This window comes from Lissotriton vulgaris, chromosome 1_1, assembly GCF_964263255.1.
Source record: "Lissotriton vulgaris chromosome 1_1, aLisVul1.2, whole genome shotgun sequence".
Taxonomy (NCBI): Eukaryota; Metazoa; Chordata; class Amphibia; order Caudata; family Salamandridae; genus Lissotriton; species Lissotriton vulgaris.
The window spans coordinates 1,146,053,702-1,146,075,677 of NC_141685.1; the positions used below are offsets into that span (position 1 = coordinate 1,146,053,702).

The following is a 21,976-nucleotide window of genomic DNA, read 5'->3' on the forward strand; positions in this document are numbered from 1 at the left end:
TCGGCGCCCTTCGGCTCGACGGCCTTCTTCGGGTCGACACCCTTAGGCAGTACAGCCTTCTTTGGGTCGACGCCCTTGGGGTCCACAACCTTTTTGGGATCTAGAACTCTCTTAGGGGTAACGTTACTTGACCCTGGGGTCTCTGAAGGCTTATTCTTTAGTTACAGAGCCGAGCCGGACGGCGGGGCTGCTGAATGTTTCTTTGGATCTTGGCTAAAGCCTTTAGGCGATGCCTCGACCGGAGCCTTCTGTAACGGGGTAATCGGTGTCGGGGGCAGTGCACTCCCGATTTGCCCCGGTGGGATCTCGTCATCTGAGTCAGAGTGGTCCTCGACGGTGACGATCTCTAGGTCCGAATCTGCCGCTTCTGGAAGTTCTTGGTCATCATCGAAGATGTTGTCTGGTTCCGGTGCCTGTCGCTGCATCTCTTGCCTAGCGGCCCATCGAATCCGGATGGTTTTTTTCGAACAGAATTGGGCACAGGCTGGGCAGGTTTCTTCCTTATGGTCTGGTGATAGGCACTTGTTGCATACTGAATGTTTGTCAGTATGCTGGAACTCGGAGTGGCATTGTGGGCACCTTTTGAACGGGCTCCTTTCCATCGACAGCAGGCCCACGTGGCGTCGAAAAGGCTCAACGGCCCGCGTCGACGACAGGTTCGAGATGGAAAGATCGATCGAGTCAATAAGTACAGAGCGAGAACAATACCGTCGAAGTCAAAGGCATTTTGGCCTTTTGAAAAGTTTAGTTTCGATTCCGAAGTTGGAGTATAGGAATAACATCCAAACCCAATGGCGGAAAAAAACAATCTGAGGATGGAGAAGATGCCCATGCGCACTGTAGTCCAGGGGAGGAGTCACCTATCTCGTGATACTTCGAAGACTCTTCCAGGACAACAAGGTGCAATCATCCGGACCCAACACTAGGCGGCGATCTATGCACAGATATGAATTCAGCAGCCCACATGCCTCGAACATAATAGGACTACAGCTATGTAGTTTTCCACCTTTCACGGAAACGTCTTAACGCCGCACCTGCCTGATCCCCCAAAAGACGAGCACCATCAATTGCTATGTCGGCCAAAGCCGACTGGACAGCTTCTGAAAAACCTGAAGTTGCCAACCAAGCCAGATGTCTCTGTGCCACTGTGTGTGGATTCCCCACCCACAGAATCCATTGTGTCCATGCCACACCTTATGGAAATCCTAGCAGCCTGTTGATCATCTCTAATTAAGTTGCCTACCTCAGCACGGAGGTTATCCGGAAGAGATGGGAGCATTTTCTGTAAAGAATCCCATAAAGCATGGGAAAAACGCCCCAGCACACAAGACGTGTTGGTGGCTCTCAATGCTGAGTTGGCTGAAGCAAATATGTGCTTACCACAAGCATCACGATCCCTAGAATTCTTACCCACCGGAATCTTAGGAGTAGAATCAACATCTTGTGAAGACGTTGCAGCCTGAGTCACTAGGCCACATGTGGGAGGATGTCTATGCAAACAAACTGGGTCCCCAGGGGCAGGCAGATGCCTACGGGCAATATCACAGTCCACTGAGACCCCTGACTCAGTCTTGGCTGAAACACCTAACAAAATATCAAATAGGGCCTCACTTTACGGAAGAACAGGCTCGTCTCCTGTATGTCCCTGGCAAAAGATTTCAAACAAAGAGTCAATAGACCTTTGTACCATGGGCAGTGACAAGTCTAAAACTGCAGTCACTTTCCTCAGCATGTCCGCGAGGGAGGAACTTGCCCCCGTGGCAAGACTAGGGGGAGAAAGCAACCCAGAGGCTGGCAAACAATCCAGCCCACTAGCTTTACCAAGAGCTGTAAACCAGCTCTCCTCCACCTGAAACACACTGGTGTTGGAAATGGGCTGAATGAGTGCCCTAATTGACACAGGTGGACCTCCCAACGTGTCTTCCTGAAAAGGGGCCACAACTCTTCCTGAAAAGGGGCCACAAACTGTACAATGTCCTCAGGTTGCATCACCAACTCCGCATCCAAAGCAGCGCAGTCACAACATCGACTGGTGGAGGAGAGGCGCACTTGACCGGTGTCGCCAACGTCAAAGTAAGAGTCGGTTGGTCAAAAACCGGCATCGTAGGCAAAGATCACGAAGGGTTGAAAGTTTGTGTCAACGCGACACCAGTTGACGTTGACCGGCGCCAATCCATCGACTCTGATGGCCTAACAGTCACAGAGGACAAATCCTCCGATGGCGCCCCACTTACCTCCTTTGGGTCTACAGGCGCACGAGAGGGAGATGGGGGTCCCAAAAATGAGGTGCAAGGAATCATAATATTCTCTCATCTGAGCCATTGTCTACCCGGCTCCCGAAAACACGGGGAGATACAGTGGGGAGTCACCTACGGCCTCCTCAACCATTGAGCGGGAGTACCCATGGGAGATGGAGTCTCCATGCGGTGAAGTCCGAGAATGCTGTGACTTCAACCATCACTTACTGTCGGAAGGACAGGCGGAAACAGAAGTGAAGAGGCCGTATGTGGGTAATAGTGAGATGATTTTTATTTCAGTATGTAATGGTCCCGAATCCAGGACTTCGGTAGGTGTTAAAGAAACACAACAAACAAAAACAATGCAAAGACAGAAAGCACAGTCTTGGCTGGGTAAGGGACGTGTTCAAAATAGGTTCACCACTGTAGGAATTCTCATCACTCTTTGGTGGTCTGGTTGGATCCCCAAAGTTTCTCTCAAAAGTAAGACAAAACAGAAAAAGGCGCAGTCAGTGTTAGTGTACTTTTGTATAACCTGGACTGTCACCACACCACGTGAAGGATTGTTTGATCGGTTTGTGCGGAAGGGAAATGGGTTCAGTGAGGGAAGGGGGTAAAGAAAATTAGGGGGGTGTGAGGAAGGCCCGTGTACTAATATCATTAATGGAGTTTCCTTCCCTATTGGCTCGGGAAGCTACGGTAGGTGAACAGCGGGAGGGAGGTAAGCAGCGGGCTACACTCAGCAAGCTAAAAGCTATGGGAGGCAAACAGCGGACTGCAAGCAGCGGCTACACCCAGCAGGCTACAAGCTGCCCCCCTTTCTTTAACATCTGCCCAGGCCACGTACAGTTGTCAGGCGCAACTCTCCTGAGTGTGTGTCCTCCGGGATCCACCTGTCCTCGCACCAAAGCTCGGGATTCTCGGGGTCTTCGGCATCATCTTTCTTCTTGGCTCTCTCTGCGTTGTCGCTGGCACTCTCCCTCTGCTCTCTCTCAGGTCCGGAATGGGCCGCTCCCCCTTCGTCTCCTCTTCCGCATCTTTCTCCTGTCCCAGGAGCCTCCCTGTGGATGTAATTGGATGGACGTCATTTCCGCTCCGCCCCTCCGAGGCTTGAGGTGTTTCTCGTGTGTTTGTCCGAGCTGTGGGGAAGGACGAGAGTCCGGTTTTAATGACGAGTGGAGTTCCCCTCGCCCGTGGATGTCATCTGACCCCGGAAGGTAAGGAATCCATAATGGTTCTTTGGGACTGATAGCGCAGGCATCAGGGTGGCTCTGGAGTGCTACCTCACACTTACCTTTTGACTTCCTTGGAGAATGACGTCCTCTTCCCGGGACAACGAAAACCGAGGCTGGGAATCCTCTGAGGATTGCGATACACTGCCACCATCAACTTAAAACGCCGCTCCTTCAATGACCTGGGTTTTAGTTTCAGGTAAGGAACCACAATCCTTGGCGTTGTGGTGCTCGCCTAAACACCACATACAAATTGTATGCAGGTCTGTGACTGACATATGTCGGCTATAAGACCCACAAGGTTAGAAACCTGTAGACATTAGACAAAGGTACACTGTTCCGCCAACAACAAGTGTCGAATTGGTTGAGAAAAATAAACCCAAGGAACTCCGCGTTACAGCGCGGAAATGAAGAAACTGACATCTGCGCGACGTAGGGGACTTATATGGCTTCATTGACATGACAGGAGTCAACGTCATCACAGAGCAGTACAACGCCATCCTCGGCGCGCAGAGGAACTGCTGAAAAATGTCTAGATTTGGACGGGCGCCTGGGGAAAATTCAAAAGTTAAGGAATCTGTGGCTAGATGGCTTAATCAGATATTTTTCAATAAGTCAGTTTTTGGCACGGGATTTAGGTCATAATATATCTCTGAAATAGAAAACTACATATATGCCTACATGAAAATTGTGTGCAGTTCCCACAGTGCGGCTTTCAGGGCTAGATGGTAAAAGTATCGCTGAGCCCTCTCACCTGTGAAAGAAATTAACTGTCCTTCACCCCAAGTGTTGTTTAATGTATCCAGCCTGGGCAGTAGGGCTCTTTAAAAGTGTGATTTACATGTTAGGGAAAAAATAAAATGGCATCCCAGCAGGTTGGTTTAATCGATTAGGTAATTCTGAGTGGGACCCCTAGTCACAAACTCTCAACAAAACATTTCCAAGAACTTCTGTCGTGAATCCCAATGCGATTAGGGGCCAGTGACAGCTGGGCTACACACTGCTCCTTTCCCTATCTCGCCATTGGAAGTACCACAGAACAGGTGCCGATAGTCCGGCGGTGGAGAGGTGTCTTGAATGAAGTTTCCCCAATTTTCACTGTCAATAATGTGAGGCACCAAAAAGAAAACAGCCAGTGCCTGGGAGTAAAAAGAGAAATAATTCCATCAAATGTAATCTTTAGAGTGGCAGCTTTAATCCTACACTGATTAAAATACACCGGTAATTAATGAAGCCCTCTAAAATATATAGCGCCCTGGCGCCCAGAGGAAATGTTTTGTGCACAACGCTTCGTCCAAAAAGAAAACAAGGATCGGACAAACTCTCAGAGTAGAAAGCCACGTTTGTCCTGACTGATGGCAGTGTGAAAGTACGGTGCAGAGATCAGTATGGTGGGGAGACAGGTACTGTCTGTTGCTGGCCCTGGATGAGATGCATGGTAGTTGTAAAAGCAAAGTAATTCTAATTAGTACAAGGCACTATGAATACATTGACTAGACAATTTTAAGACACTAGAACTTCCTGAGTGAGTCTTCTTGCACACTGTACTCTGTAAACATTTGCTCCCAAGAGCTTTGGTTTATTTATGGTTCTGCTAGGAATTGGTACACATGGATGATATTGTGTTTGGAGACCTGGAGCCCCACTCCCACACAGCAGTAATCATTTCTCACACTGCCTGCCAGAGTGCTTGAAACTACCCAAGTCAAGATAGAGGGGACTATAGATTCGAACTCCATTCAGTCCCTGGTCTTGATGAGACAGATGATTTCGAATCAGTTTTGTTAGTGGTAAAAAGGGAAAGCACATTACTCTTTACCATGAACAGTCTGTCTTGAGCCTCGCGCCTTATCACTCCGCACAGTGACATGCACCCGGTGCCAGGCGTTGCTCAACACGCCTCTCAAATTCCAGATTGGTGCAACAGTGTCAGGCTGCACATTGTAGCTTGAGTCTACAGCCTTGCATATAATATTCAACTCTGAAACTTTGGCAGGCAGAGGGACACTTAGCTCCCAGAGTTTCCAGGCCCAGGCACGGCCAGCCTTCTGCTCATGCCTGGATAGGTGAGCCACTTGCCAGGACTGACCACCGTCGAACGAAACATCTACACGGACCACCTCGCGGCCACCACCACTCCATGCGTAGCCCTTCACTGTAATTTTCTTCTTGTCCGCAGTCACCACATCCCCATTTTTTGGATCAGTTATGGCTGATTGGATGGGCATTTCTTGGATGGCAGGGGATGTCTTAAAGTCAACCGTGTCCCAATCCACAGAAGGAGAGAAGCTTTTATAATCGTTCTGCTGCCAGTGGCTCTGGCTCTCATCTGGGCCCACAGATACTTTGCCTAGCCATTTAACATTTCTGGCGCCCACCACGCCAGGCACAACAACGCGGATTGGGAAGCCATGGTCACGTGGCAACTTCTGACCATTCATCTCATAGGCTAGCAGAACCTCATGTTCAGGGCTAATGGCCACGTTGAAAGGAATGGAGGCACCATACACTGTACCAGTCAGGTCTTTGTCCAGCCCTTCGAAACACACATGTTTCGCTCCTTCCATGCCGTCTTGGAAACCTGCTTGAAGCAGCACATCCCGAAGCTTTGCACCGCCCCATGTTGCGTTGCTGATGGCTGCTATCCCCCAGTCCACCCCCTTCACTTGCTTAATAGCGTTCATCTCTGAGCGGCGGTTCCCAGCACATTGCAGTGTGGCTGTCACCTCATGCTTGGTGAACTTTGTCTTGAGGTCAGCCAGAGTAAGAACCATGGACCGACCCCCGGGACCCTCAACTTCTAGTTTGTATGAACTGGCATCAATGTCCGGTACTGGTAGGTGGTTTCTCTTAAAGAAGAACTCGTTGGGTGTGATGAAGTTCTCAGATAGGATCTCAGCGGGTGGTTCTCCATTGAACGGCTTCAGACTGTTCACCCTCATGGCAGGGTGACGCTGGGGATCCCTGGAGTATGGATCCGACACGTCAGCAGCAGCAACCTCGGCTTCTTCTTGAGTGCTCAGCTCCCCAACTTTGTAGGCATTAAGTAACTCCAAGACATGCTCATGGTTGTGAACAGTATACATGCCCCAGAAGGGCTCAAGGGAGCCCCCTGCTGCCAGCATGATGCGACTTCCACCAGGGTGACACTCCACAAACTCTGTGACGTCGAACACGTCACGGCCGTAAGTCACCCACACACCATCTGCCATTGTCTTGTGCCTTCGCACTTCCTCACGGGTGTAGATCTTAGGGGGCAAAGAGACCAAGTCTCCTGGCTCTCTTGATTGATCCTCGGACAGGGCAGCCTCCTGCAAAATAAACATTTTTTAAATTATTTTTCTAGAGAATACAAATCAAGGAGTATTCCTGAGTGTATAGATCATAAGATGGTCAGAGGAAGTTGTCCCATAAATATTAGTGAATAATGGTGTGAAAAAAGAGTAGCATGATTAGAAAGGCTTGACAGACATAAGGTATGCAAGAATGTTACTTAATGTGTTCATGACTATGCTGCTAATAGTATACCTGAGGAAGTACAACGGACAGTTCTTCACAAGCCTCAGACGTTTCCTGCTGTAGTGAATACCATTGTGTAAGCTAAGTTTCTACTTTAATATCCAGAAAAATATTCATGATAAAACTGGAATTCTTGAATAACAATGCTAAGTAATACATAAACTCACTTTATTTCACCCTCCCTGCCCTGAACAGGACCCACGTCTTGAGTGTGCATGGTCATAATGCAGACTGTACCCTTTTTGAACTAACAGTTGAATGCTTTTGTACCATTTATATATGTCTTTACTCACACAATTGTTGCTTCAGCTAACTGGATTCTTTTTATTTTCATATCTAGAAGATACGAACAAGTTACTTACCTTCGGTAACGCTTTTTCTGGTAGATACAGTATCTGCCTGTGGATTCCTCACCTTGTGAATATCCCCCTTGCGCCAGCAACGTTCGGAAAATTCTTCGTAGCACGCCGGCGTGACCGACGTCATAGGAGCACGGCATTGCGCGCGACTCCGTCTGACGTCACCGACTCCACATAAGGCCCACGTCGGCGTGATGACGTCAGTTCCGCCCTTTTTTCCGTGCCTTCGAGGCACCCGGAAGGACCAACAAATATATACATATATACAATGTACACAGTACATGTAAATGTAAATGTAAATGTATTTGAGCTTATATAGCGCACAGCTACCCACAAAGGGTTTCCCGGCGCTTGCTTAGGGAACCCGTCCTGGTATTCCCCTGTGAGATAACCCCGGCAGGGTATCCACAAGGTGAAAGCCAGGCATCCCGCCGCGAGGGGCCGTTGTGGAGATTAAGCAAGCTATTGCCCAGAGTCGCAGAGTGTGAACCCGTGAGTTGAGAAGGCACCGGAGTGAGAATTATCGAGTCCGTGGAATTTTTGAGCCCAAGACCTGCCGAGGCAGGGAATTGAACCCTGGTCCAGGGCCGATCTCAGCTTCCGGGTCTGCCGCCTCTAACCCCTGAGCCACACTTCTCTACATGCAATCTAAAAACATCTAAAGTGCAAAACCATAAAATTCCAGAAATACAAATTCATAAATACATTTGCACAAAAACCAGGTATAGCAGAGTGGACAAGGGGGAGGCGGGTGGGTCAGTGAGGAATCCACAGGCAGATACTGTATCTACCAGAAAAAGCGTTACCGAAGGTAAGTAACTTGTTCTTCTGATAGATACATCTGCTGTGTGGATTCCTCACCTTGTGAATAGAGTCCCACAGCAGTCCCCACTCCCGGAGGAGGGTGACCACTCTGCTACACCAGGAAATCTTGGAGAACAGAGCGCGCGAAGTGGCCGTCCCTCCTCACCTCAGCATCCAAGCAGTAGTGCTTCGCAAAAGTGTGGAGGGAGGCCCATGTCGCGGCCCTGCAAATGTCCTCAACAGGAACACCTCTAGACAAAGCAGATGTTGCAGACTTCGCTCTAGTTGAATGAGCTCTAATACCCTCAGGAGGGTCCTTACCCCCCAGAGAGTAGCAAATCTTGATACAGAGGATAATCCACCTGGAAAGTGTGCGCTTGTGCACCGCTCTGCCCTTCTTGCAGCCAGCAAAACCCACGAAGAGCTGATCGTCAATACGATAGTCTTTAGTCCTATCAAGATAGAAACTAACCGCTCTCTTTGGGTCCAAGCGATGAAGCCTCTTCTCCTCCTTGGAAGGGTGTGGGGGAGGATAAAAGGTTGGAAGGGTAATGGATTGTCCTGGGTGGAAGGGAGTCACCACCTTAGGCAGAAAAGCAGCCCTGGTCCTGAGAACCATTCTGTCAGCATGAATGGACAAGAACGGGGGCTTGGAACTAAGAGCCTGAAGCTCACTTACCCTCCTTGCCGAGGTAATTGCAACCAAGAAGACCGTTTTAAAAGAAAGAAGCCTCATGGGACACTTGTGCAAAGGTTCAAACGGCGAACCCATCAGATAAGTTAACACAAGATTCAAGTCCCAATGAGGAACAATAAAGGGAGAAGGAGGGAACATATTAGTGAGTCCCTTCAAAAACCTAATACTACAGGAGATTTAAAAAGAGAGGGCTGATCCGGCAAACAGAGGAAAGCAGATAAAGCCGAAAGATATCCTTTGACAGTGGCGACAGCAAACCCTTGCCGTGCCAGAGAAAGAGCAAACAACAAAATGTCAGACAAATGAGCCTTCAATGGGTCAACATCCCTCTCCCTACACCAAGAGACAAACTAAGACCACCTATACGAATAGATGGACTTAGTGGAGTCGCGCCTGGCAGAAAGAATGACATCCACCACATCGTGAGGAAGAGAGAAGGAATTCAGATTGCGCCGTTCAATCTCCAGGCATGAAGGTGTAATGTCTGGAGGTGGGGGTGTAGAACCTGCCCCTCCATCTGAGAGAGGAGGTCTGCCCTGAGAGGGAGACGGAGCGGCGGGTGAGAGGAGAGGTGGAGAAGGTCCGAGTACCACACCCTTCTTGGCCAATCCGGGGCGACCAATATGACTTGGGCCCGGTCTTGGCGAATCTTCCTCAGAACCCGAGGAATCAAGGGTATGGGAGCAAACGCGTAAAGGAGCTGACCTCCTCAGCTCAACTGAAACGCATCCCCCAACGCTCCTTGCATCAGATACTGGAGGCTGCAGAATGACGGGCAGTGAGCATTCTCGCAAGTGGCAAACAGATCCACCCGAGGAGTCCCCCACATCTGAAAGATGTCGTGAACAACCTCCGGGTGAAGCCTCCACTCGTGGTCGGCAGAGAACTGCCGACTGAGAACGTCTGCACGCACGTTCAGAACTCTGGCCAGATGATTTGCCATCAGACAAATCTGATGATCCTGAACCCAGGACCAGAGACGCAGAGCCTCTTTGCAGAGACACCACGACCCTACTCCTCCCTGCTTGTTGATGTACCACATCGCGGTCATGTTGTCCGTCAGGACTTGGATCGACTGACCGCGAAGGAAAGGGAGGAAGGCCTTGAGCGCCAGACGTATGGCCCGCAACTCTAGAAGGTTGATGTGAAGCAACCTTTCCTCTGGAGACCAAAGACCCTTGACCTCCAGATCCCCCAGATGAGCACCCCACCCTAGAGTGGATGCATCCGTTATCACCGTGGCCACTGATGGAGGTAGTTGAAAAGGCTTTCCTTGTGACAGATTGCCTTCCACGCCCCACCAAGACAGATCCGCTGCAGTTTCTCTGGAGATCTTCACTGACTCCCCGAGATCTCCGTTGTGCTGATACCACTGCCTGCGGAGGCACCACTGGAGTGCCCTCATGTGCCAGCGTGCATGGTTGACCAACAGAATGCAAGAAGCCATAAGACCGAGCAGGCGAAGGACCTTCAGGACTGGAACGACCGCTCCATTGTAAAATAAAGGAATCATTTCCTGAATGTCGCGAATCCTTTGTGGAGGAGGGAATGCACAACATACAGTAGTGTCCAGTACCGCACCTATGAACAGGTTGCGCTGGGAGGGCACAAGGTGAGATTTGGGCACGTTTATCGAAAAACCCAACCTGTACAACAGCTGCGATGTTTCTTGCAGGTGATGAAGCACCTTCTCGGGCGACTCCGCTTTGATCAGCCAGTCGTCCAGATAGGGGAACACAGGAATCCCCGATCTCCTGAGATGTGCTGCCACCACCGCCATCACCTGGGTGAAAACTCGAGGCGCAGTAGTAAGTCCAAACGGAAGGACCGCAAACTGGTAGTGTTGCGTTCCCACCGCAAAACGGAGATACTTCCTGTGCGACTTCAGGATCGGGATGTGAAAATACGCATCCTGCAAGTCGATTGACACCATCCAGTCTTCTTCCAACAGCGCTTGAAGAACCTGCGCAAGTGTGAGCATTTTTAACTTCTCCTGCTTGAGATAGCGATTCAAAATCCTGAGGTCCAGGATTGGACGTAACCTGCCATCCTTCTTGGGGATCAGGAAATACCGGGAGTAGCACCCCTGACCCCTCTCCTGCTCCGGGACCACCTCTATCGAACCTTTTTTGAACAGAGCCAGGACTTCTTCCTGCAGACGAAGTAGGTGGTCCTCCGAACAAAAACCCTGGCAAGGAGGGTAATTGGGAGGGAACTCCTGGAAAGGAAGAGCATACCCAATTTCTACGAGATTGAGAACCCAAAGATCTGATGTAACCGATTCCCAATCCCGTAGAAAATGAGTAAGCCTACCCCCCACCGGAGCCACATGATCCAGAATGGCGGATCTAGGGCTGCTTTGCTGCAGAGGGAGGGGGTTGATTATTAGAGGAAGAGGAGGAGGAGGAGGCCTGGCGTCTACGACCTCGGCCCTTTTGTTTTCCTCTGTAGGACTTATACAGAGGATTCTGTCGCTGCTGCTGCTGACCTTGGTTGTAGGAACGAAAAGTGGATCTGCCAAATCCCCTAAACTTCCTAGCTGCAGAACCCCTTGTCTGAAGGCCCAAAGACCTCGCCTTAGCCCGGCTGTCCTTGAATCTCTCCAGGGCTACGTCAGCTTTTTTACCAAAGAGGCCTGTTCCATCAAATGGCAAGTCCAACAAGGTAGACTGAACATCAGTAGAAAAATCAGAGGACTTAAGCCATGCGGCCCTTCTGGCCGCAACAGTAGAGCCCATAATCCTGGCAACAGAGTCCACCGTGTCCATGCCACTCTGTATTACCATACGGGCTGCAGCCTGAGTATCGGAGACCACTTCGTTAAAGTTCTTCCAATCATTCTCTGGAAGCTTAGATGAAAGTTGTTTCACAGAGTCCATCAACGCATGAACATATCTCCCCAACAGGCAAGTAGCATTAGTGGATTTTAAAGCCATGCTACCCGAGGAGAAAATCTTCTTAGCAGACTGGTCCAATTTTTTAGAGTCCTTGTCTGCCGGCACCAGAGGGAAAGAACCTGCAGCTCTGCTGGAACAAGCGGCCTACACCACCAGACTCTCCGGAGAAGGATGTGAAGAAAGAAATTCAGGGTCATCAGGAGCCACCCTGTAACGCCTTGCCACCGACCTGGAAACCGCAGGAGCAGTCAAAGGCCTCTTCCAAACCTCCTTTATTGGCTCAGTCAATGCGTCAGTGAAAGGAAGTGTAGGCTCTATAATTGAAGAAGGCGAATGTAAAACCTCCGTGAGGATGTTGGGTTTGTACTCAACAGTGGGCAAAGTCAAGCCTAGCAAATCCGCAGCCTTCCTAATTACGACGTGATAGGGAGCTACGTCCTTGGATGGGGTATCCGAAACGGATGGCAAACCCCACTCAGGAGAAAGTTCCAGGCCACTTGCGCTTTGGAGGTTCTCAAAACAATCCCCCTGATCCTGTAGCTCTCCTTCCTCAACCTCGGAGTCCATATACTCCTTCTCCTCCAAGAGGCGTTGAGCTCTGCGCCTCGACCCTTCCATGCGGACCGAAGTCGACGGATCCGGAAAAGACTCCGACGGCGCCGGAGCCGACGTCGAGCGAGGAGCTTGAGGACGGGAAGCACCACGATCCGAATCACCACGAGGCCGATGCGGAGTCGGCGAAGCCGCAAGCGAAGTCGACGACCTCGGCGGCGCCGTACCGAGCCAAGGAGAACAAGGCGTCGGCATAAACGGCATAAAGGGGGCCGGGGCATAAGCCTGAGGCACACCTAAATTAAAAGACAATGGACCCATGGGACCAACTGGTGCGCCAGTGGGGTACACAGCCCTCGTATAAACACCAAACATGGCATTTAAAAACTGCGAGGGATCCTGACCTGGACCTGGAAAGGGAGGGTACGAACCCAACGGCCGCTCCGAAGGAGGCTGATCCGGCAAAGGTGCACCCTGGCCCTCTTGATTTTCAGGCTCCACAACCGGAGTCGGTGCTCGAGGAACTTCTTCTACTTCATGCACCGAAGAATGGTGCGACTCCAGATCCGGTTCCTGCTCCTGAACCGGAGAACCCACATGAGAAAGTGCCGGTGAAGGAGACACGAAGTCCTTATGATGCTTACGAGACTTCTTTTTCGAATCCGAAGACTCCTTGCCAGAGTGATGTTTGGAGTGATGCTTACTCCTCTTATGCTTCTTCCTTGAGGAGCTCGAAGCATGGCCCGAAGCCGACTTGGATCCAGACCTCGACCTCTCTCTGGACCTCGACCTCTCTCTGGACCTCGACCTCGCTCTGGACCTCGATCTCGCTCTGGACCTCGATCTCGCTCTGGACCTCGACCTCGAAGCCGACCTCTACTTCGACCGCGACACCTGCTTCGACTTCGAGCGCCTGGAAACCGACCTCGAAGACCTTCCAGCTTCTCTTTCCTTCATCTTCGCAAGAAGAAGCTTCGCCTCCCGCTCTCGCAAGGCCTTGGGGTTCATCTTGAAGCAGGAACGACAGTTCTTAACATCGTGATCCGACCCAAGACATCACAGACAGTCGGAATGCGGATCAGTGATCGACATCATTCGGGCACAGGAACCACATTGCTTGAAACCCGTCTTCCTCGACGACATCCTCGACGAAGAAGAAAATCCCAAAAGAGAAACTGTAACACCAAATAGCAACAAGATACAAAAAGTATCGCAGAAGATCCCAGAAACCGTTAGCGTCGACGACGCGGAAAAAAGGGAACTGACGTCATCACGCCGACGTGGGCCTTATGTGGAGTCGGTGACGTCAGACGGAGTCGCGCGCAATGCCGTGCTCCTATGACGTCGGTCACGCCGGCGTGCTACGAAGAATTTTCCGAACGTTGCTGGTGCAAGGGGGATATTCACAAGGTGAGGAATCCACACGGCAGATGTATCTATCAGAATTGTGAATTATGATGAAGTTCACTATTAAACACAGAGACATAGAAGCAGCTGTCTATCACTTTTTGTTCCATAGTAAAATATGTACTGTACATATACACATTTATAGATGTTATGCTAATCTGAGGTACTGAAATGTACAACGTACATGAAAGAAAGGCTAGAACCATTCCAAATGAAAAACTGTTGCTGAATGAATCCATGATGCCCATTATATCTCAACATTTATACATAGTCAGGTTTCATTTCCGGAATGTATGGGAGTAGTTCGAACTGTGCCCTTTCTTGTCAGGTCACCCCAAATATTTTGCCATTTTGCTGAACCCTACTTTTGCTGGCAATAGAACCCTGTGCAATTTACCCCTGCTAACCAGTGGTAAAGCCCATCAACATGGCAACATTTTTATACTCCTGATTTGCATATTTAATTTACCTGTAAATCCCCAGCATATGGTACCAAGATATACCCAGGGCCTGTAAGTTATTGTCACAAAAATCCAGTTCAATGGCTAAGTCAGATTTGTTCTAAATATTATGCAAAAGTAATTTTGAAGAAAAAAAAAAAACATATGGACCCCCCCCACCCCAACCCCCCTCCCCCCGCCACCAACACCAAACTGAACCTGTCTGTGCCCATTCGAAAGTGGACCGGGCCACCCCCTTTTGACTCCCACTCGGCGAGCAATGCAGGATGGGGAAATGTAAGTCTATGGCTTCTTGTACAAACTCTAATTAGTCTCAGAATGGGGCCCCTAGCAAAAACTCTACAATTAACTTTTTGACCTCAGCCATTGGGGCCCTTAATGAAGAATTCACAATTGCAGAGGAGGAGATGGGCTTACTTGCCCGCATCTCAGTCCCTATTTAACTTGTCAGGGAAGTGTGTAGCACAAATACTTTGTCCCCTAACACTAGTAAGGGGAAGCAGCCATTGCACATTGTAACATCTGCCCTCAAGATGGGGATAGTAGGAGAGAGACGAGATTTACAATCTCTATGTATATACACCATTCGAATCCTATCAACGAAGATTCATTATCGGACACTGAGCCCCTAGGCCCGCAAACAGAAGAAAGCAGTAGGTCCTTCAATGGCTATAGTTGTCTTGGCAGCTAAGGTTTTTTTCAGCTGAAGTAAGTGATTAAAGGGGGCCCTAAAAAGTCTGAGGAAACAGTGTTTTAAGTTTTACTGAGCAATCTGGCCCCTAAAATTGAACGCCTAGTTAAGAGTTCTTTTGATCAGTGTTACCAAAGGTTGGGCAATATTGAAAAGTCCCTTGCCACACTGACAAACACAAGGAGATGATGGACGGTGCGCTGAAACTTTTCAGACACTCACCCCCCGTCACAGATCTGGGTTAAATCCATCATCATTCTTTAGTTCGCTTCGCCACCTCAGTTCAGACCAAGCTATATGCAAATCAGTCTTGACCCTGTGCCTCATGAGAACAGTCCAGCCTGAACTGTCAAGCCTGGTCTTCCCTGAACCTGAAACAAGCATCCTGGAACCGGTTTCAGGGTAACCAGGCTAGCTTGAATCCAGAAGCAAAGTGAGCAAGGAAACCGCGTCTGGGCAGGCGAGGGACCTGGCCTGGCAGTTCGGGCTGGACTGTTCCCATTGGGCCCAGGGTCAAGACTGATTTGCATATGGCTGGGTCCAAACTGGAATGGCATGGTGAGCAAACAAACAATAGATTTAAGCCCAGATCTTTATACTGGGGTGAATGTATGACATTGTTCTGCATTCTGTCCTTCAATTGTTCTTTTTGCACTTGCCACATTGACAGCACTGGAGGAAGGGCATGCCAGAGCCAGCCTGTCATATGGGAGACGGCAGGGGTGTCATGTCTTGGGCGGGTTACGTCGAGGGGGACATGTCAGCATGTTTCAGCTTGGGCCTGGGTGATCTAACTTGTAACACCTCTGATGCTGTGGCTGGTCAATCACGTTTTGTTCTCACCTACCTCCAAGGCTGTGCATCCTCCACCGCCTCAGACCCTCCCCAGCTCTTTCTGTTGCAAGCCTCTCTAATTGCCCTGTCTCATCTTGTCAGGTTTCTTCTGTAAATATGTATTTGGTTGACCTCCATGGCAGCCACAATGCTACGGCGGTTTCCCTTGCAGGTAAATCTGCCACCTGATATTACACCATGTGCGGTTGTTTTGGGTAATGTGCCACACTTAACAGATAGAACATGGGTAAGGTATTCACAATTGAAAAACAAGGTCATGTATTGGTTTCGTAGGCATGTCGGTGTGTGGCAGTCATTGGTCAATATATCAACATGGCGAGGAGCATGAGTTGGATGGGGTGGGCTTAAGTGGTTTGAGAGAGACTACCTAGTTGTTGACTTTTCCCACTTTAGGGTGGATGCCCGAGTGTTGGCGCAGGCACCTTGGATTCATGGAGCCTCCTCTCCCATTTGTAGCACTACTGTTTGGTGCCTGAAACGGAGGAAGATACCCCAGAAGGTGGTGAGGCCTATAAAAATGTTGTTCCAGTCGAGGCCCTGGGTGCGGAAAACTGTGAGCCACTAAATACCATGTAACTCAAACAGAGATGCAGTCAGTCATGTTACGCTTGTGATCAGACAATGATCAGGTTTAACACCTGTAACTCTCATTTAGGTCCTGAAAATAGTGGACTTTATGAATTGCCACTTTAATGGAATTTATAAGTGAATAAACCTTATTTTCACTTTTCTCACTGATTTACACTAACTGTCCTGATGAATGCCTGGAACCCCTGAGATAAGGTCCTGAGAAGGGTAGAAACATGTCGACCAAAACATTTTTTTGATTGGGTTGGTTTAACTTCCCTTGATTTTAATTGATTTTAATCTGCTATCTGAGGACAGCCAATAAAGTTATTGGTTCACCGGAAAGTAGTTTTAATCTAGTTGCATTTCACTTTGCACTCTGCATTCATAATTTACCCCACCCATACCTAGCTCTCAAAAGGAGACCAACTGTAAAAGAAAACCTCAAAAACCCTCGAAGAGCTCCTTCAGCTGCTCCTCCGGTGGTGTGAGTCATAAGTAATAGCCCACACCATTGAATTTCCATTCTTGGTTTGAGGAAGGGCCCGAACATAAAGCATGCCACCTCAGGGTGGGAGAGGACTTTATCCTTAAAATATTTTTTTTTTCTTGAGCTTGGCTTCCCATCGCTTTATTTCCTAGATAGTGCGCTCTCCGAGCCTGAAATTATAGTTCATTGATACATTGAATTTGTTAATTGTAATATCACCGGTCTGAATAGTAAGAAACCTGACTGGATCTGGCTGAATTATATCATGCAATTTAAGGTGATTTGTCTGCAGTAATCTTGAACAACTATTTTCATTTGGATGGATTTAAGTTGTTTGTTTTATCTGCACTTTCTTCATCTTCTGGCAGACGTACGGGTGACTTGTTAACAATGATTGCCCTCTCTCTTAGGTGCAAGCTTAACACAGGTCACTTCACACAGGTCCTCTAATTTACAGGCTGTATTGTTTACTTTTTCTAAACATAATTTTTGATTAGGACAGTTTTATAATGCTACCCCTATGGTTAAAAATCTTGAGCATTGACCACAAGCAATGTCCAGGTTCAGAAAGGACCTGACTTGGTAGTTTGGGTTGGACTGCTCCTATTGGTGCATATTTTCATTTGGCTAGGCCAAACAGAGGTGGGCAAAAGAACATTGGGTTGGAATGCTACTGATGGAGCAAGCGACTTGCTTGAATTCATGAACCTCGAATAACCCTAACTAATGTAATCAACATGTTTGTCTTACTAATTTGCCCCTTTTTCATCATTATTGGGTATCTGAGTGAAGCTTGCTTATGTGTTTTCTAATCCTAATACGCTTGCATTTAAAATGGCTGCTGCTACACTGGAATTTCTACTGCGCATGCGTCTGTCATACCCACTTGACATGACGTACTCGCAGCTTTGGAGGGAAATCTGTTGCATCTGCGCACTAGTGCTAATATGGCTGCTTTGTGTTCTCACGTGCGAGAAACTTGCACTGCTGCTTTTGCTAAGCTGTTCGTTCTGCCTAATCTTAATGCTATAGTATATTATAAAGTAATGGGTATAGTGTAGAAATTAATGGTATAAAGTGTATTCATGTTATTCTGTGTTCTAAATTTGTTTCCTTTACTTTTCATGTATCATAATCTTTGGGCCTGGAAGGTGCTATTTACTCCATCTTGGAAGTCCTTTCAGCGCATGACAGTCTGCAGCGAGAAGATGCGCTCTGCGTTATTGAACCCAAGCCAGATGGCAGTCACAGCCAAGAGGTGCCTGGGAAACTCAGGTCTGACCCCATTAGAAGAAGTCAAATGTCTACAATGTATTTGTCAATAGAACATCCATTGTTATATGAAATGAAAACATCATGTGAACCTGAATTTGATGGGCGTGAACATAAATTTGAATAGGAGAAGGCAAAATTCAAAATATTCGATGGTGCGATTACCCGTCCTCCTACTTTCTCCAATCGAAATTGGGGATCCTTACACTTGCAACATTTGGGGGGTGGTACACTGACCTGGAAACCAGTATAACTAGCGTAGGTTTAGCTAGAGAAATTGTACGACTTGTCCGAATAGCTGACCTGTCACTGACCACAATGCACTCAATAGGTGATAAAGAACAGAGGGCTGCGGAGCACTCTGTCAGGAGGTTGGTTGACCCATTCGGGGATCTGGAACGTTGAAGTGCTGGCGAAGCACTTTGCTGGTGAAAGCTGTAACCCAATCGAGGTTTTGGCTGATTCCTTGCAGAGAGGGAGTAGCGCAGGCGTTGCAACCGAAACTGCAGGTGCTGGTCTTAACCTTTGGTGGTCCGGTCCAGATCCAAATTCTGGGGTTATCCTGTCCTGATTTTCTGATCTGCACCTGCTGGCACTGAAATCTTTGGGGTTCTTCTGTCCTTTTCAACTGACCCGTGTGGCCAGGGTTGGTCTTCACACCATTCTAGGTAAATATAAATCTGTGTGGGTATTCGTCAATATAATTTGCGTCCTTTTCTCTACCCTCCCTAATTGCTAAAGCTTTGATTGCATATGTTCCTTTTCTTACCCTTTCCTTAGTAAGTGATAAATTCATGTTTTGATGTTTATTAGCGTGTTCCATTTTCTTACCCACCTTTTAGTCAAATGCTAAATGTTTTTTCCATGATTGCATAATTTGTTCCTTTTCTTTACCCTCCCTTTAAGGAGTTAAGCTGAATTTATAGTGTGTTCCAATTTTTACCTTTCCTATAGTTATGTGCTAAAATTGAGTTTCGATATTGCATATTGTGTTCTCTTTTTCCAAACTGTTAATAATTGCGAATCTGTTGGTTTAGTATGTCCCATTTCTTTACCCTCCTTTAGTCAAGTTGCAAAGGTCTGTTTCTCAAATAGCATGTTCCTTGTTCTTACCTTCCCTTTATTTTGTGTTTGCTAAATGGTTGGCATACTATATCTTTTGCATAGTTACACACTATTTCTAATCTTGGTTATTGATAGGTTAATTACTTTTAATTTGTGGATCATGACTTTCGATGATGAATAGATAAAGAGTTTAAACCTTTCCCGAGTCTGTGGTTATTACATGAGTGCAAATGTTATTGTATTTTGACTGCCTTCTTTACAACTAACTCCCTGATCCATGTGGTCATAGTACCAGTGACAAGGATTGGTAAGTCAATGGTATAGGAATTAGTGGAAAATAAAATAAACTGGTAGTAGAGTGTGGGTTACCTGATTGAGTAAATGTGTAATTGAATTATGGGCCCAGGTGAGTATTGGTAAAATTATAGTCGGGTGACCTGCGCGCTCTATCACTACCACGACCGATTGTCAGTCGCTGGACTTCGTGTCAGCATTCCTCCCATCACTTTTTAGGGCTCGGCCTACATTACCACTTCGTCAGAAGTGGGGCGGAGTTCCGATCCCTAATGTAAGGGCTTTTAGCGAAGCGTCCTAAAAATGCCATAGATGCCATTGTGCGCGATCGTTTTCCTGGTGGTTATGTGGCATATGCTATGTAATTGGTCCAGGCAAGGCTGTGTTTAAGTAAGGCAGCACGCCATAGGCCTTAGGAATTACTCAATGTCCACTTCCTGCATATTGTATTCGGACACGCGCAGAAGAATACATAAATCCTCAATTACCAGCTGTCCGAGGTGCCGGTAATTGAAGGCAGATGGTGCTGGGAGCGTGTGCACTGCTGTGTTTTTTTTCCCTTCAGCTCTGTGTGCGCGCATGAACAGCCGGCCAGCAATGTAGAGAATCACATGCATCAGATCTGTTTTTTTTTTAAACAATTGCGATCGCAAAAGTGATCGCTTTCTGTGCTGCTTGTTTAAACAATTGCGATCGCGAAAGTGATCGCTTTCTGTGCTGCTTGTTTTTCGTATGTAATCTTGTTCTTCTATGAACTCGATGGCAGCGGAGTATCCCATCCTCACCAGGTCCCTTCATTAATTTTCCATGTGTCCGCCGTGTCTGGTGGCGAGTGCAGATTGGTAGTGCAGCGTGGTAGTGCAGAGTGCCGATTGGTAGTGCAGAGTGGTAGTGCAGAGTGGTAGTGCAGAGTGGTAGTGCAGAGTGGTAGTGCAGAGTGCAGATTGAGAGTGCAGATTGAGAGTGCAGAGTGCAGAGTGGTAGTGCAGAGTGGTAGTGCAGAGTGCAGATTGGTAGTGCAGAGTACAGATTGGTAGTGCAGAGTGGTAGTGCAGAGTGGTAGTGCAGAGTGGTAGTGCAGAGTGCAGAGTGGTATTACAGAATGGTAGTACAGAGTGGTAGTGCAGAGTGCAGATAGAGAGTGCAGAGTGCAGATTGAGAGTGCGAGTGGTAGTGCAGAGTGCAGATTGAGAGTGCAGAGTGCAGATTGAGAGTGCAGAGTGGTAGTGCAGAGTGCAGAGTGGTAGTGCAGAGTGGTAGTGCAGAGTGGTAGTGCAGAGTGGTAGTGCAGAGTGGTAGCGCAGAGTGGTAGCGCAGAGTGCAGAGTGGTAGTGCAGAGTGCAGAGTGGTAGTGCAGAGTGGTAGTGCAGAGTGGTAGTGCAGAGTGGTAGTGCAGAGTGGTAGTGCAGAGTGCAGATTGAGAGTGTAGAGTGCAGATTGAGAGTGCGAGTGGTAGTGCAGAGTGCAGATTGAGAGTGCAGAGTGCAGATTGAGAGTGCGAGTGGTAGTGCACAGTGCAGATTGGTAGTGCAGAGTGCAGATTGGTAGTGCAGAGTGGTAGTGCAGAGTGCAGAGTGGTAGTGCAGAGTGCAGAGTGGTAGTGCAGAGTGGTAGTGCAGAGTGGTAGTGCAGAGTGCGGAGTGGTAGTGCAGAGTGAGAGTGCAGAGTGCAGATTGAGAGTGCAGAGTGCAGTTTGAGAGCGCGAGTGGTAGTGCAGAGTGCAGATTGAGAGTGCAGACTGCAGATTGAGAGTGCAGAGTGCAGAGTGGTAGTGCAGAGTGGTAGTGCAGAGTGCAGATTGGTAGTGCAGAGTGGTAGTGCAGAGTGCAGATTGGTAGTGCAGAGTGCAGATTGAAAGTGCAGATTGAGAGTGCAGAGTGGTAGTGCAGAGTGGTAGTGCAGAGTGGTAGTGCAGAGTGCAGAGTGGTAGTGCAGAGTGCAGAGTGGTAGTGCAGAGTGCAGAGTGGTAGTGCAGAGTGCAGAGTGGTAGTGCAGAGTGCAGAGTGAGAGTGCAGAGTGGCAGTGCAGAGTGGTAGTGCAGAGTGCAAAGTGGTAGTGCAAAGTGCAGATTGAGAGTGCAGAGTGCAGATTGGTAGCACAGAGTGCAGATTGGTAGCGCAGAGTGCAGATTGGTAGCGCAGAGTGCAGATTGGTAGCGCAGAGTGCAGATTGGTAGCGCAGAGTGCAGATTGGTAGCGCAGAGTGCAGAGTGGTAGCGCAAAGTGCAGAGTGGTAGCGCAAAGTGCAGAGTGGTAGCGCAAAGTGCAGAGTGGTAGCGCAGAGTGCAGAGTGGTAGCGCAGAGTGCAGAGTGGTAGCGCAGAGTGCAGAGTGGTAGTGCAGAGTGCAGAGTGGTAGTGCAGAGTGGTAGTGCAGAGTGCAGAGTGGTAGTGCAGAGTGGTAGTGCAGAGTGCAGATTGAGAGTGCGAGTGGTAGTGCAGAGTGCAGATTGAGAGTGCAGAGTGCAGATTGAGAGTGCAGAGTGCAGATTGAGAGTGCAGAGTGGTAGTGCAGAGTGCAGAGTAGTAGTGCAGAGTGGTAGTGCAGAGTGCAGAGTGGTAGTGCAGAGTGCAGAGTGG

The 21,976-nt window shown here is 48.5% G+C and overlaps 1 protein-coding gene across 2 annotated transcripts in view; it reads right to left on the reverse strand.

Annotated features, from left to right (window-relative positions):
• The window catches only part of SUOX (sulfite oxidase), a 345,156-nt gene that overhangs the window by 14,868 nt on the left and 308,312 nt on the right, over window positions 1-21,976 (reverse strand). Inside the window, exon 4 of one of the 2 annotated variants that reach the window (XM_086963911.1) lies at window positions 4,836-6,780. The exons of the other annotated variant lie outside the window; for it this stretch is intronic. Coding sequence (XP_086820037.1) covers window positions 5,278-6,780 — 1,503 coding nt within the window. The 3' untranslated portion in view covers window positions 4,836-5,277. Of the gene's footprint in view, window positions 1-4,835; window positions 6,781-21,976 lie in introns of those variants that run through there. 2 annotated transcript variants of the gene reach the window in all.